Consider the following 16,277-nt stretch of genomic DNA (forward strand, 5'->3'; position numbering starts at 1 on the left):
TGTCCTCTTGCTCACTTAGCTGCTGGGGGACTGAAAGACTTGACAGATATCCGTGTGCCCATGGCTCTCAGTTCTTAGGTTTGTCCATCACTCTGCTTTCCTTGTCTGTTCAGGAAGACCCCATCCAACACCCACAGAGGCACCTCTGTCTGTCCCATGTGGACCAGAGGTGAGGCCTATTGCAGCAGGAGGAGGCAGAAGAGGCGAGTTCCGCCTTCAGTTTTTTAGCGGAGTTTTGAGTGCCTTTGGCGGCTCCTTTCCTGGCAGCTCTGACTCAGACCTTTCCTGGAACAGGCATTTGAAGAAGGGGCGGGGAATCTTCTTGCATGTCTCTTCCAGGAACTCACCCACATTTCCAGGAAACTTTGGGGTAAAAGTGTTCAAAGCACACTGGGCATCTGGGTTCCTCCTACCAGTTTGCTCTCTGCCATGATGGAGAGTTTAGGCAGTCCCTCTGGTGCTGCCCCTCTCCCTTCCTCCAGAGCTCCTTTGTCTGGGACATTTTCAAGGTCATTCCCAGAAGTTTCATCTAACACCAGCTGCTAATCCCTACCAGGTTCTGCATCCCATATAGGTAGGGAACAGGATGCAGCACAGCAGGCCCTAGCGGTCCTCCTTCACACTCCAACAAGAGAAGTTCTTCCTGGAAGCAGGCTGCTTCTGCTAACAGTCCCAGAGAAACTTTATGATTGTCTGAAAAGGGATGAATAATGTTTGCCAGTACCCACTGATGTATCTATGAAAAGTAAGAGAAATGTACAGGTGTGTTTTCAGGCAATCAGAAAAGTCACCCGAAATTGTGAGAATTTACACGTGAACATTCACCGAATAAAGTACTGACCATCAACTTTTAGGCAGAACATTGACCGTTATTTCTGTGTTCATTCAGGATTTGGGAAGAAATGCTTTCCAGTGTAGCATAAAAGTAAAGATCAATATGTGACGTGTACCTAAAATGGCTTGGGACCTAAGTCCCTAACATAGCACCTTCCCCAATATCAGCCGTCTCCAACCCTATGGCAGGCACTTAAGGATTCATTGATGGTGTCCCCACTGGGAGATCCCTGGTTGGAATTGACTTGTGACAGGTCCTTCTCAGTGGTGCTTCCCCATTTGTGGAATGTCCTCGCTGTTGAGGTGCACCTGCCTCCCTCATGCCTGGTTTCAGAGGAATTTACCCAGGCATATGATGGTTGAAAGACACTGTTCATGGCAAGCCTGCCATCACCGGCAGAGGGAATGTTTTTAACTGTCCTTAGAATGTTCTAAGCAGTTTTAGAAATGCCTTTACTTACTTACTATGCTTTTACTGTTATTGTATTGGTTGCCTTGGACTTCTTTGGGAGGTTACGGCAGGATATAAAATAAAGGAACTAAGGAACGAACAAATGAATAAGTAAATGTATAGCTAAGTGATCAGCTTTATCATTTGAACTAGGCATCTACATTTTCCTCCAGGAAAACTATACTGGGGGGAGGGGCTGGGTGGGCAGGGTTCACTTGACATTTGTGGTATAATTTGCAACTGCAATTTTTTGCCAGCCTATAGAACTGTTAAAATTATGACAAGAGAAGACATGGAAAGGGGGGGAATATTGGATTATATGAGTGCTGAGACATTACTGCTAAGTAGATTCTATCTGGTAGTGTGTAAATGTGGACTAAAACCCAGTCTCAGGGGGCAGGGATGGGAAAATCCTCTAATTAAAAGAGTTTGAAGATAGAGCAGTAGGAGGCTGCTTCTTACGTGTGCACACAAACGCACACGACAAATGCATGTTTGCAAATATTATTCAGATATACATTGCTGAGAGTTGGGGTTGACTGCAGCTTCACACCACCTTTTTACGTATGGCGGCAAGCATATGTTTGCGATCATGTACTGGATGTAATGTCATGCGATTTCTGGGATGGTTTCTGTGTATCCACTAATGAAGTACCGCCATGGTTTTCCAAACAGGAACGTGCTTTTTTTCTGTAGCCCTCTAGATGTCAGCATCACACAATTCATTTCACCTAAACAAATAACAGGAAGGGGTGGAATCCATGCCTAATGTATCGCCTTTGGCCAGTGCTTTTTAACCAAGGGTTACATTGAAGGAGTTTGAGTTGTCTGGTTTGAGAGAGAGAAACCACCTATAATTTTCTAAGCTGTTTGTATACTCAGAACAGATTTCGGAGTAAATTCATAGAGTTATCTCCACCCCTCCACCAATTGCTTTGCAGTTGTAGTGTGGTAGGAACCAGTGGAACCGAGTTGTGTGAATGAATTCTTCATTGTACCATTTGCATAGTGTTGCATCGTTCTGGACTGGAGCCTTCCTAAATCCACAGCGACGATAGAGTCCATTTCAGGTTGCACTACTTACTGATAGTTCCATTGGGTTCCACATGTGTGCACCAACACATGCACAGCACTGTAAAAGAGAGGGTACTTTTTTCTGTATCCATGAAAGAAAAAGACACCATGTGCAAGATTGCCCTGAGGCAACTGGATTAGTAGCAACGGATGTGAGAAGCTTGCAACTCGTGCTCCCTTGCCCCATTCCCTAGATAGAGCATATATTGTTTGCCCCAATCTTCTTTTGGAGCCTCCCTGTGGAGAGGATATTCTCACTGGAGGAAGATTTTTCCATTCTTCCTGTCTGCAAAGCCCCAAACTAGGTCAGGAGCAAAGAAGATCAAGAGCAGCAGTTTGTGGTCCGTGGAACTTTAGGAAGAACTTCCTGACAGTAAGAGCTGTTTGACAGTGGAATTTGCTGCCAAGGAGTGTGGTGGAGTCTCCTTCTTTGGAGGTCTTTAAGCAGAGGCTTGACAACCATATGTCAGGAGTGCTCTGATGTTGTTTCCTGCTTGGCAGGGGGTTGGACTCGATGGCCCTTGTGGTCTCTTCCAACTCTATGATTCTATGATTCTCCAGCCCTTTCTCCTTTGGGGCCATGACAGTTTCCAGGCTAAGATAAGAGCGCCCACTAATACATGACTTATGCTAATGCAATAGTTTTCAGACTGTCATTTGAGTGTGTGATAGATATCTACCTTTGATTTAATGTAAATGTGTTTCCCAACGTGAAACGTCTTATGTGACAGAGTCATGCCTTCCCTCAAACTACAGTGGTACCTCGGGTTACATATGCTTCAGGTTACATACGCTTCAGGTTAAAGACTCTGCTAACCCAGAAATAGTGCTTCAGGTTAAGAACTTTGCTTCAGGATGAGAAATCATACTCTGGCAGCGTGGCAGCAGCAGGAGGCCTCATTAGCTAAAGTGGTGCTTCAGGTTAAGAATAGTTTCAGGTTAAGTACAGACCTCTGGAACAAATTAAGTACTTAACCCGAGGTACCACTGTACTGTGTTTTGTTTGTGGGACAAAACAAGACTTCTCACTCCACACTGCTTAGTGCCACTCTTGTTGCAGTCTGAAGAGCTCTGTAGCCTCCAGAGGTACTTCCTGTCTGGCTGTTGACCAAGGTCTATACTCCAGAGTCCCAGGACCACTGGCCAGCTCACTCCCCTACAACAGGGGTCACCAGTAGGCTCAACCCATCCATTTCTATTTCTATTTTGCATTTAATTCTAGCCTTGTACTTTGTATTCGGGTTATTTCTCCCCCCTTCCCCTCTTCTAAAGCCTATGGGACTCACATGTAGAAATTCTGGCCCTCTAGTCTCTGGTGCTTTTAAACCAACCAAATGTTATTCTGCGTCCAGAGAACACATGGTTCCCATATCAACCAAATGCAGAACTTTTCTCCACCCCGTAACTGCACCGCTAGGAGATATGTTCAACTGTTCCATTCAACTTTCCCAGAGAAGAATGGGAAAGCACCACTTGATCATATGGCAGACATCTCAAGGTCGTTCCCTTATCACAGTTCTAAATGGTGAAGTAATACTTCCCTTATATTAATAGATAAGAGTGCCAACTACTACATGACTTATGTCAGTGCAATTCAGTTGCCAGGGCAGCTACAACTGAATTGTGAGGCTCTTTTATACATCTACAAGGATGGATAAAAATCCATATATATATGGATTTTTATCCATCCTTGTGTGTGTGTGTATCCATTAAGTTTGAAGATAACCCAATTTAATATTCAAGGTAATAAAAGCATATAAAATTCTATAGGCATAATCTCTTAAAACTGAATACATTTCCATCTATCAAACATTTTGACTTAAAGTCTGCTTTCCTGCATGAAATAACAAACCCAGAGGCAATTATATGTGGATTTTTGTGGTGAAGTATTTTAAATACACACAATAGGTGAACTGTATTGGTTATTGCAGAAATCATGACCTCAGTTCAATGGTCCCTGGAGTCCCAAAGGCTGCAGGATTCTTTTTTCCCTTTGTGGGCTGCTTTGCCCAGGTATGCCCCAAACTTCAGGGACATTTATCATGGAGAAATACTCCATGCATAATACCATACTGCACAATCTTACCATCCCTTGCTCCTGAGCATTTCAGTCTGCAAGCAAGCGGCCTTGCTGACTGCCCTCACATGTATGCACCAAAAGCAATCCTTTGTTTCACAACTGCTCCCTGAAGCATATATACATTTTGTAGATCAAAAGACGTGTGCATTGCATTCACGGTGATTTTGGATTATGTTCCCGAATAGAATGAAGGCTATATTTAGCGACAAACCTCTTTCCACGTCCAAAAGAGCTGAACTGAAGCAGCGGCAAATCACGTTTTGTTGCACTGAGGGCTTTGCTCAAGCAGCTTCTTGACAATACATCTATTAACACAGCTTGATGAGTTCAAGAAACTGAAAATGTAGGCAGTTTTATAGGAGGCTTACATTAATCTGTCTTTAAATTGGTCTATAACATGAATGTAAAACCTATAACGTGCATCCAAGGTCTTCCTTGCATTCTGTCCACCATTAACAATCTCCCTCTGCTGCAGGCCAAACAGTTTCAAAGAGGATCAGAAGTGCACTTTACTCTCCTTGTAGAAATACCTTTAAGTTTTGCATTTACAGAACAAAGGATGAAGTTATGCTCGTTGCATAAACTAGGGTGGTTGTTGTTGACTTTAGTTTAATCATTACCCGTCTTTCAATACTACTTTGGCATTTACATCTGTCTGAGGGAGATAATAAATGCTAAGTTTTTGTGTAAGAGAGAATTCCTTCTTTGCACTTAAAACACATCCTGATGTGCCACTTCAGATAACCCATTTTAAATCACTGAAATTATTCTTCGAAACTTTGACAAAAAGCTTTGTGCTGATCACAACTCTTATCCATGTTGCATCACCCAACCAATGACTCAACAGACAGCATATTTTTCACACACACACACACACACACACACACAAATCTAATGCAAGGATCAGCCAATAGGATTTCTTCCAGTTGCTATTGGACTCCTAATTCCATCATCCCAGGGAGCACAGCCAGTGGTCAAAGATGATGGGAGTTGCAGTCCAACATTGCAGTCCAACATTTGGAGGGCAGCAAGTTTCCTACTGCTGTCCTAATGCATCTCCCCTTGGTTTTGGAGGCCCCAAAGCTGCAGCAAACATTCAGTGGCACAGCTACATCTATGCCAATCCCTTTTTCTTGTGTAGTAGTTTTTTGTAGCCATCCTTATGTGCCTCTGGGGAGATTTACAGTCTGGAAAGCACACAATCCTGTACAAATGATCTCTGCAAGGAGGTTTTTCTAGGAGAGGTCATCAACACTTTGAGGGCAGTGGGCATGTTGATAAGTTGTTCCACAAAATGGCTGCTGGAGAGGGTTGAGACTGGCATATCACAAAATGGCTGTTCTAGGATGTGTGTCACCACACAAAATACCGGCACATCTAAACAGCAGAAGGAGAGACAGGAGCACAAAATGGTGTGGGCATGTTCTCCCATCAATGGGAGAAAAGGCACCACATCACCAACCTCCCCCATGCTTGTTCACAGGGAGAGGTTATTTACACCTCTTCATTGTTGAGAACAGGAGGATGGGTGGGTGCCCAGTCCTGGCATCCAATGAAATGTGGGCATGTTTAAGGGGGTGTATTCAATGTAGGAGAGGCTGAGTCAGTGCAAACAGAAACTGAGCAGGAAGAGCAAACAGCCTTGGAGTTCGCTCATGGTTCAAGATGTTTATATTTACAACCACACAAATGTAATTTGGGTGGTGTAGTTGCTAGTTGTACACTGCTTTGTGTGGGCTGTGCTCTAAAAGGAAGAATATTATACTTTGAATAAATATAGAGATAAATAAAAGGGAAAGGGGAAATATTTCACATTTGGAAAGCTAAAAAAAAGAGAAGGGATTCACTCCTCACAAATATTGGTTTTGCTTCACAGAATAAATTAAAGTCACCAGCTGGAAATCTGAAAATAACACCAAGGATCTTTTTAAAAAATTGTTTATCAATAGCAGCTTATTTTAGACTGCTTTGCGAAAATAATTTCACACACAAGATACCTTTTTTGCAAACTCATGAAATCAACTGGGCGCCACTTTTTCTCTGCTCTCCTAAGAAAGCTTTTGCAGTTTAAAACACTCTTCTTCCTGGGGCTTGTTTTAGAAAGTGATGTACTCTTAAATAAATATACTCCTGCAATCCTAGACAAGTCTACTCAGAAGCAGCTCCCATTGATTTCAATGGGGCCAATTTCTGACAAGTGGCTATGGGTTTGCAGCAGAACAACACAATCCTACACATGTTTACTCAAAAGCAAACCCCTCTGTTTAATGGCACTTGCTCCTAATAAGTAAAGTATTTTCTGTTAGCACGAGACACCAAATTACGAAGTCTACAAAACACACAGGAGAGGCCACAACCATTTCTGTGAGGTCACACTTAGAGACGACACGGCCTTTTAAGGGACAGATGAGATATGCCAACAGAATGTGACAAACACACACAAGCCATTCTCTTCTTCATATGTAGGTTTAATATGGCAATTTAAGCATTAAATATAAAAGTTATTTTTATTTTTAAACACAGTACACCTGAGACACATTACACAGGATTCCATCTGTCATATTATACAACAGAAGACATGGGAATCTTTGTCTGACGTTATTCAGTGCCATACCTTAATGCACAAAAGAAACAGGCTTTGGGGAAGCAGAGGCCAGGGAGAAATGGATACTTGGATGGGCTGCTACATCCTGCCTTAAAGAAGCTTCCATTCCTGGTATGAAATGTGTGGCAGGGAGATGTCACACACTCAGCTTCTTCCAATCACTCCAAGGGCTGTTAGTGAATCTTTTCCAGCTGCCTGGTATTGAAGACACAGGAGCCCAATCTAGGTTGCCAGGGCTTGCTCTAAGTGAGTTCAGTATGCCAAATAGCTGAGCAGGAAGTCAAAATCTGGCAGGTGCAGACTTGTCTGTTCAGCACCAGGACAGGAGGTGCTGGACTCACTGAACTTCCCCCTGACAAGCAACTGTCAATTAGGCACCATGCTAGGGCACCTTGGAGGCTCCCATGAGATGTCCTAAGGTGTTGTTTTTAAGAACTGATGTGCTTAGTAGATCTGAGCTCTATGAGCCATACATGCCTCAAGAACACACCTGCAATGGCCCTCCAAGTCGTGCACACAGCCAACGGAGCGCATAATGGGGCAAATGCATGCTACAGTGTCTGCAGAAACTATGGCACTATGGTTTAACATTAGGGCACTGTACTTGCCGAACCAAAGGACCTTTTCCAAACATCTGGTTTGCTGCCTTGAACTAGCAGCCAGTGAAATAGCTGAGCAAATGTGCCACAATGCTACATGTGCATGTATAGGTGGTCCTCTACAACACAAGGTTTATCAGAAAAGCACAAGACTAACATTGGCAAAAAGTGACATAGACAACATAGAAGAGAAAGGATGGGAGCCATTTGTGCAGGACTTGTTCAGGTACATTACCTTGGTTACTCAACATTTGGTTACTTGCAGCTGAATATATAATGTGCTTCCATGGGGGGGGGGGAACCCAACATTGTATTTGGAGTGATGTTGAGTGAGATCAATGCTCCGCTTGTGACGCGATGGCTCTTTCACAGATGCAAGTCACCACCGAGTGCTGCACTCATGGAATAATGAGCATGCATGTGTCAACAGAGCTTTTAAGAAACTAACTTGGGAGAACTGTAACTCCATACAAGGATGGCTTCTCACTTTGCTTCCAAGCAGATACCTGAACACAAAAAACATACATGTAGCAGCAGCTGTGTTTCCAAATTGTCATTTTCACTTTAAAACACACAGAGAAACAGTAACAGGAAAAAAAGAAGTCATACATGCCAGCATCTAGCTTATCCTCTGGTACCTGCACTCAGGGGCAAAAGGCGGCTTGCATTGAGAGATAAAATCCAAACGTAAACACTGGAAATAAACATTAATTTCTTTGTCATTTGTGCCGACAGCTGGCCTGGTCAAAATTAATACTCCTCGGAATGTGTGTAGCCACTTTTGCAACATGGAGTCCTGTTGATCATCCCCATATCCTCCAGAAAAAGAACATTGGGGGGGGGACCCATGCAAAGAATGAAAAGGGATAAAGAAGGTGATGGGTTGAAAGAGGAGGGGCAGAACATCCTGAGCTACTAGTTGCAGCCAGGGTCAACTTGTAACATGGGTCTTCTCACTGCTTTGGCATACATCCACGCCTAGGTTTTAGAGTCTCTCAGGTCTGCTTTAGCTTTTTGATGGTTTTTACAGATTGCAAAGGGAACTACAACAGAGAAGGGAGAGAAACGGACAACTCCCTTCTCCCAGTGTAAATTGATGAAGCTCTTTACATGTCACAAGTGCTTTGAATAGTAACTAAGGGTGTGATCTGCAAACAGTGACATTCCACTTCCCCAATGAGAGAAAAGGTACACCGGGGAAGCTGTCACATATCCTAATCCAACACACGCCCTCTTCCAATGATCGCTTACATGTTTAGGGCTTCGCCACCATGAGCAGGGTCCCACATTGCACAGGAGAAAGGTTCTCAGCTTACCCCTGGGGACCAGGGTGGGATGGGGACAAAGACAGAGTCGGCACACTTGTCCCTCTCCTGCCCTCTTCTCACATGCTGAAAGCTAAGGTCCTGCTGTTGGGCTTCCCACAGGCATCCAATTGGCCCTTATGAGAAGAGGGTGCTGGACTAGATAAGCCACTGACCTGATCCAGCAAGCTTTTGTGCTCAAAAGTAGAGTTGAACACCTGAATTAGTGAGACTCACTTTCCCTCCATCAGTGCTAATCCCACAGAGAAATTGGAAGGGGACATCTGCTTAAGATCTGATGCCAGAGATAAGGAACCTGTGGCTTTGCTGTTGGGAATACAATTTCCAGCATCCTTGCCCACTGGCCATAGCGGCTGGGGCTAATTCCATAGGGTCATGGACTAGCCACCCCTGCCTTAGGCAAAGCTAATCCTTGCAGCAAAACTGGCTGGTCCAGAATTTGATAATTCAGTCAATTCCTTTTCTTCCAAATCATAGTGTATCCCAACTTTATGAAACATGGTGATGACTCTTGAGTCTGGCATGCTTTTAAGTGAAGATAACTTTAGCTGCTCCAACAGAGCTGCACTGATTTATGCTTTTAAAAGCATGTGGCCCACTTTTATGAACACAACTATATTTCTGTCAGATGTGACTGTGCATGGGGAAAAAAATACTTTTTATCTCAATTAATAATATCAGGTGATCACACGAGGAGGGTATATTTTTACACAGATCAAAGCTAGTCTCAAATTATTGGAATATTTCCCATGGAGATAGATTAATTTTCCATATTAATTTTCCTGATAAGAGCACATCCTAGGAGGGGCTGGGAAACAACAGAACAGGCAGGACAAGAAAGAGATAAAAATAAATGAGAGTTTAGTGGGGATTTTAACCACCAACTGAAAGGAATGCATTCTAATGTTCTTTTACATAAAAGAAAACCAGAAGGCTGCAATATAATGAAAATAAAACAGAAAGAACTCAAGCACCTTACAAAATTTTAATATAAAAATGAAAGCCAAACTCTGAATTAAAAATCAAATAGCATTCATCAGTGAATTTATAGAGCTGATAAAGGCATGAAAACAGGGCACCTTTTGAACTATTCTTGCATTCTAAGAATACACTCCCCCCACCCACACACCCCACATAAAACCCATTAAGGCATCTTAAATGATGTGCCTTCAGCTTATTGCAAACGCCATTATAATTAAAATTAACTAGACTCCAAAGAGCTGCTCAAGGACTTGCATGCTCCTGGTGGAATGGATAGAGCACAGTGGATTTTTAAGCTGCCATCCCCACACGTCCCAGAAGAGCAGACTTGTTCTGCCCCCCAACAACAACAACAAAACTGCTTTCAAAACTTCCCTGAGCTATGAGTAACAAAATAGGGCTCATATACAATACTTTATAACAAGCATCCCCAAACTCAGCCCTCCAGATGTTTTGGGACTACAACTCCCATCATCCCTGACCACTGGTCCCATTAGCTAGGGATGATGGGAGTTGTAGTCCCAAAACAGCTGGAGGGCCGAGTTTGCCTATGCCTGCTTTATAATCATCTGTGATTTTATCATTAAAGATTCCATAGCACCTTCCTCTTTTCCTTTTCCTTTAGTACTTTTGGGACCAACACCTGAACTATTCTATTGCCCTGATACAGAGGATCCAATATGCACACAAGGAACATGCCCTGATCAAAATTAAAAAGGAAGCCCTAGCAAATGGGGGTTATAAGTGACATATTCGCTCCCACAACAAATATCTGAAGTCCTTTAGCCCCAGGCCAAAGCTAGTAAAGCCGTATTCAGGTCTTCATATCCTGTGTAAACAGGTGAGGCAGACTGCAGGGATGACTGCCCTAGCTTTGATCCTGCTCTCATAGCTCCCTGTGTGTTGGAGAGGGAGAAACAGATGGAACAGGGACTCTCCTGTACTTTTGGGAACTTTTTACACATTTCAGAAAGCTAGAAAGTAAAGGCTGTGGCACATGGAACTACCAGGAAGCTCCCTGTTTCATATGTTCACTCTCCACATGGTAACAGTGACTGGGCAGGTGGGTTCATCGTTGCAGCCCTCCGTCACATGTTTACGCTTAATATGAATGCCTGAAGAGGGCTTTCGTCATGCTCAAACACCCATTAAAATGAACGAGAGTCAAGCAAGAGACAACCAGCTTCTTTCACTGGTAAGATTATTAACTTTCTCTTGACTATAAACTTTGTCTTGGATCTGGGACAGACTTGCGCACACCTCATGTGAGCTTTAAATCAGAGCATCCATATTTTCCAGGGGGTGCTTGCGCTTCAAACAATAAATATTCAATTGATAAGTGGTCTTTTAAAACCCAGCTAGGCTGCAATGCTATGCACCTATTTAACTCACTTCTGAGTAGACATGCATAGGATTGTGCTGCTATTGTTTGGTCCCACACTTTTCATTTAGATGCCTCACAGGTTCACAGAATAGGTGATCCGTACTGCCAAGTATAGCTATTTGGGACTCTGAACTGGAAGATGCTAAACACACCAGTCCAACCCAGCACTATTATATAAAGTGATACATTTTACAGGCAAAAATATAATGCTTCTTTCTTTAGGAAACCCTCCCCCCCAATACCCTTCCCCTTTTAAGGCAATAGAACTATTAATCTACTTAAGGTTCTGGCTTGTATGCTTTTGCAGGCTCTGATTATACTGTATTACATGGCACACTACAGATTTTAACCTTTGTTCTACGATTAATCTCAATGACAGCAATAGGGTTTTTAAGTAATATCAATGCTTGTAAGGTAGGGGGGAAAATCTATAATTCATACAAAACATTTTTTTGGCAGATGCATGTAATGTAGCTCAAAATGGCAGACATGCCTGGTGTTCTCATCAAGAGGTAAGGTCCATTTTGTCAGCTTCTCATTTTAGAATCTACTTGCCAGCTAATTCTCTTCCATCAAGTTGCAACTCAAAGCAATCCATGAAGTAAATGCAAGATGGCTGTTGTTTTAAGAACTGGCTGCTGAATACCAACCAGGGGAGATGTGAGATTCGATTCGCTGCCCCTTCCAAGTAGAAAGATAATACCAGGCCACATCTACCATAATAAGCACATTTCAGCACAAACAGCACAATTAGCACATATTCTGTTGGAGTGGTGTCTTTGCAGCTCAACACTGCTGACTTTAGCATTTAACTGTGTTCAAGAACAGCAAGTTACACCTGCCATTAACTCTCAGCTCAGAATGCAGTAAACATCTGAAACTCTGACAATGCTCACTGTACAATCAGATTCAACACACCCACCTGTCACTTTCAGAATGGAAGTAATGTCTCAAATGTGGCATCAGATACTGTTAGGGTCAATGGTACCCAGCATCCACCACAGATATGTTTGCAAAAAGAAAAGGGAAAAAGGAAGGAACACCCCCCCCCCCATCATTACCATTTTACCATCACCATATACCCCGTTTTTGTAGCCACTGTCTTATTTCATCTTTTCAGTGTCAAACAAAATATTAATGGTGCATATTGGTGTGCATCACAGTGATCCACTACGGAAGCTGTTGTGTGCTGGACATCAAGAATTTCATTCACCCAGACAATGTGCTTGCCGAATCCTCAAGGAACTTTTTCTAAGGCTCCGACTCCTGTTGTTTTTAAAAAAAGAACCAACAATTATATAGTTATTTCTTTCAAACACTTATTTTACCTTACAAAAATTACTCAAAAGTGACGAACCACACACAACATTAAAACAATAAAGCATCAAAATACACATTTTAAAAAAAAAACAATTGCAGCAATGACATAACAAAAACTATCAGCAGGAGTTGAAATTAGAAACAGCTGCTCTGCTCATGCAGACTCCCTGTGCATTTTAGAACCCTTCAAAAGCACATGGGAAGCCTACATGAGAAGGACAGGCTCGTGCTTTCGCCCTCCAGATGTCACTGAACTGCAACTCCCATCAGCCCCAGCATGCATGGCCAAGGAACAGGATGAAGGGGATTGTAGTACATGGCCACAGGCTCCCCAGCAGTGGTATAGAGGGTCACCCACCATTTAATGGAAAATGACTGGGAATGGGATAGAAGGAGCAGGGAAATTGCAGTCAACCTCTCTGCTTCCTCTTCCATGTGATTAACAGTGGGTGGAGGAGGAAATTCATGAATAGGGCTTACATATCATAGTTTGTGTAGCTGAGCCTCAATTGCCCCTATGCCAATCCCATTTTTTTTAAAAGATAGCATGGAGGACGGTTATCACTAATGGTCAATAGGGCCAAACAAGTTAAGAGAGCCTGGGAAGGTGCCTCATAGGAATAGGCTCTAAGCTTTATCTGCTCACTAAGAGGACGCCAAAGGAACCAGCTATGACTCCAGGTCACACACAAAGCAAACTGTGACCTGGTCTGGCAATATTCCCAGGAAATCCAGTAAGTTTGCAGCACAGTAGGAGATACACGTGTTTCAATGAGGACCAATTTCTTTGATATTTTATTAGCATCAAACCCTAAATTTAAAAAGGAATTTTAAAAAATAGCTGAATTAAAAATCAATTACACTGCTTGGATTTAACTGAGTACATTGTGACTTTAAGTGTTTATAAATTATGAAAAAAATAACCAATTGTGCTTATTTTAGGTTCAAGCTAAGATGTTGCCAAAAACATCCCATACCCTTTTATTCATTTTTCAAATCAAAGAACACGCCGTCTATTCCAGAAAGAAAATATACATTGAAAACTACAAGCTGAATCTCATTAAGCCTCATATCATGAAATATTCACCTTTGATGCCAAATTAGGTTTCAACCCAAGAAACGTAAAGACGGTGTTGCTTTCCTTGGCTTCAAAAAATGAGTCATAATCCTAGAGAGAGGGGAGGGGGGGAAAAGGTAAGTTATTTTTAGAACTTCATCCCACTGATATTGTATCAGAGATGCAGTATAATCATGCTTACTGATATATAAAGGAGTAACTTTATTATAGTAATGGAAGGATAATTCCAGTTTACCCATCATTTGAGAATGTGTGTTCTCGCTCCTGCTTTGTAATTGATATGGAAAAAGGAGAGAGAGGGAGGGAGGCAGAGAGAATAAATTTAGTTAAACCCAGGCCACATTCCACCTGATGATCGGCACCATCAAAGCAATTCAAAGGAGCATAAAGAGCTGTTTATCAGATGAACTTAATAAGATCATTGGTTCATCGAGCATACTGCCCTGAGTGGAAGCGGAGATAATGATTAATAATTCACAGTAATATAACTACATATGTTCATTGTAAGAAGCAAACAGCTCTGGCATTCCACCAAAAAGCATTGCAGTACACAGCCTACACACAGTTCAGGCCTACTTCCCAGAAACAGGTTCTGCAGCTTTCTCAGCTATTGGCTTAGTTTCAAGTTTCACGTGAAAAAAGGAGTAGAGGCTGCAATTTCTGGTTAAATTGCCTAAAAGTTAAATAGTTTTTTAAAAAAAATAAGAAGAAAGCAAAACAACCTAACAGTTCAGTCCTATGCATGCCTACTCAGAAGTAGGCCCCATTGAGTTAAATGGGGATTACTTCTAGGCCAGCAAGTTTGTACAAGATTGCAACATAACTTGAGGCGGCAGCAAAATGTATAGCTAAGAGCCACCTGTCCCTAAGGCAGGTTTTTAAACGAAAGTTCAATAAAATCAATAGCAGGTTTACCTCATAGCTTGTCCCCCCCCCCAAAAAAAAAAAAAAATGGGCAAGGGCCAGGAATAACTGATTAATTTGTTTCTTACAGAAATATCAATAAATATATTCAGAGCCAGCTAGCAAACCCCCTGGCTTCTTAAAGAATTAATACCACTGTCTCAATGACAATAAAGGCCCGATTCCTGGCTTTAGGGAGCAATTAGATTCTGTGGGATTACAAATGAAAGCTCTCTCTGCACAGCTTTCTGGAGTTGATATTTTGACAAACCACTGTGTATGTTTTAAAGGCACCTTTCAGTTCTGTTTGCAACCTATTGCTTTAGCATTCTGCTAAGGGCCTTATGGTCTGAATAGGGGCTTTGTTATTAAAAGCTTAAAGAAACAAAAGACACGTCATTCACTACTGATCATGTGCAAACTACTTGGGCTAAAAATTCCATCCTGCAGCAACTCATCAATCCTCTTTTTTCAGGAAACCCTATTTGTACCTAAGACCAGCTCACTACATGTCTAAAATTGGGCAGTAAGAGGACTGAGCATACAACCCTGGAGAAGCCATTCCAAAATCTGGGACCCTTTAATGGTGGTGCAGCCTGCATTTACTTAAGAAACCCCTATTCAGACCTTGCTTCAGCCACAACCTTGCTTTAGGATGGAGCTATATGTTTCAAACTTGTTTTTTGCTGAGATAACATGAATGTGGGGTGGTGGAGAAAGGAGGTACATGCTAGAGAAAAATCTGAAAATCCTGCACCCAACTCTTCTCACCTACAAATGTCCCAGAGGTCATTTCCCACCTTGCTTCTACTTTTGGAATGCAGCTGTATACATGCAAACAGTGTTTAAAAATGACCTGGCAAGAACCATCTGGTAGGAAAAGGGTTAATTCTGTCCCACAAATTTTCTCTACTCTTGCACCATTTTGCAAGGGAGCCTTCTGCACATGAAGTTTGCCCTTAGATTAACCTACTTTCAGCCTCTTCTCTGCAACAAAGGAATAACATTGATCTGCTTTACAAGATTGTTGTAAGAATTAAGGGCATAATGTATCCACAGCTCTTATAAATGCAAAGTAGCATGTTTAGGATTACCACTTGAACCTCTCAACAGATCTCAGTCAACACTTTTGTGCATGCCTTGTTAGAATCCAAACTTTTTCTATTTGGAATTTAAAAAAAGAAGTAGAAAATATCACATTTGTAGATATATATTAAAGCAAGAGAAAGTATTAAACCATTTGGAAAAAGGAAGCCAGTTAAGTTCATTATGTTTGCCAAATTCTAATAGTTTTTCCAGGTACTTTTCCCTAGCACTGACTTAAGCTATTCACACATGGAACTGGTAATGTATTTTCACACATTTCTATCCCACCTTTCTTCCATCATGGAACTCAAGGTGGTGTACAAGAGGTTTCTAGGTCTCCCATTCAGGCACTGACCAGACCCAGCCCTGCTTAGCTTCTGCAAAGTGGCTGTATCATGTGCTCTCAGACCATCTCCTGAAGGAAATGAGATTAAGTGAAATATGCCCACCAAATGAGATGTACCACCTGCAGCACAAATGGAAAGGGCATGTGAGTTATTTTGCCAATTACATTAAAAGCATGCAAATTAGTTTGAGAATGTGTTTAGCTTCTCCCC

General features: G+C 42.1%; 1 protein-coding gene and 1 long non-coding RNA gene across 3 annotated transcripts in view; one reads left to right on the plus strand and one right to left on the minus strand.

The window, feature by feature from the left end:
- The first annotated feature begins 5,860 nt into the window (after window positions 1–5,860).
- LOC307212952 lies at window positions 5,861–7,935 on the plus strand. The gene is made up of 2 exons (XR_013837281.1): window positions 5,861–7,216; window positions 7,313–7,935. It is a non-coding gene; the product is annotated as an uncharacterized lncRNA (long non-coding RNA).
- The window catches only part of SH3BGRL2 (SH3 domain binding glutamate rich protein like 2), a 34,333-nt gene continuing 24,942 nt past the window's right edge, over window positions 6,887–16,277 (minus strand). Inside the window, exons 3-5 of one of the 2 annotated variants that reach the window (XR_013837260.1) lie at window positions 13,741–13,821; window positions 9,393–12,599; window positions 6,887–9,348 (exon numbers count right to left, since the gene is read on the minus strand). Coding sequence is in view for 1 of the 2 variants with exons in the window: in XM_079970603.1 (XP_079826729.1) it covers window positions 12,585–12,599; window positions 13,741–13,821 (96 nt within the window). In the remaining variant the exon portion in view is untranslated. Of the gene's footprint in view, window positions 12,600–13,740; window positions 13,822–16,277 lie in introns of both variants that reach the window. The other variant, XM_079970603.1, reaches the window with a different exon arrangement.

Source organism: Podarcis cretensis (assembly GCF_951804945.1).
Source record: "Podarcis cretensis genome assembly, chromosome: 3".
NCBI lineage: Eukaryota > Metazoa > Chordata > Lepidosauria > Squamata > Lacertidae > Podarcis > Podarcis cretensis.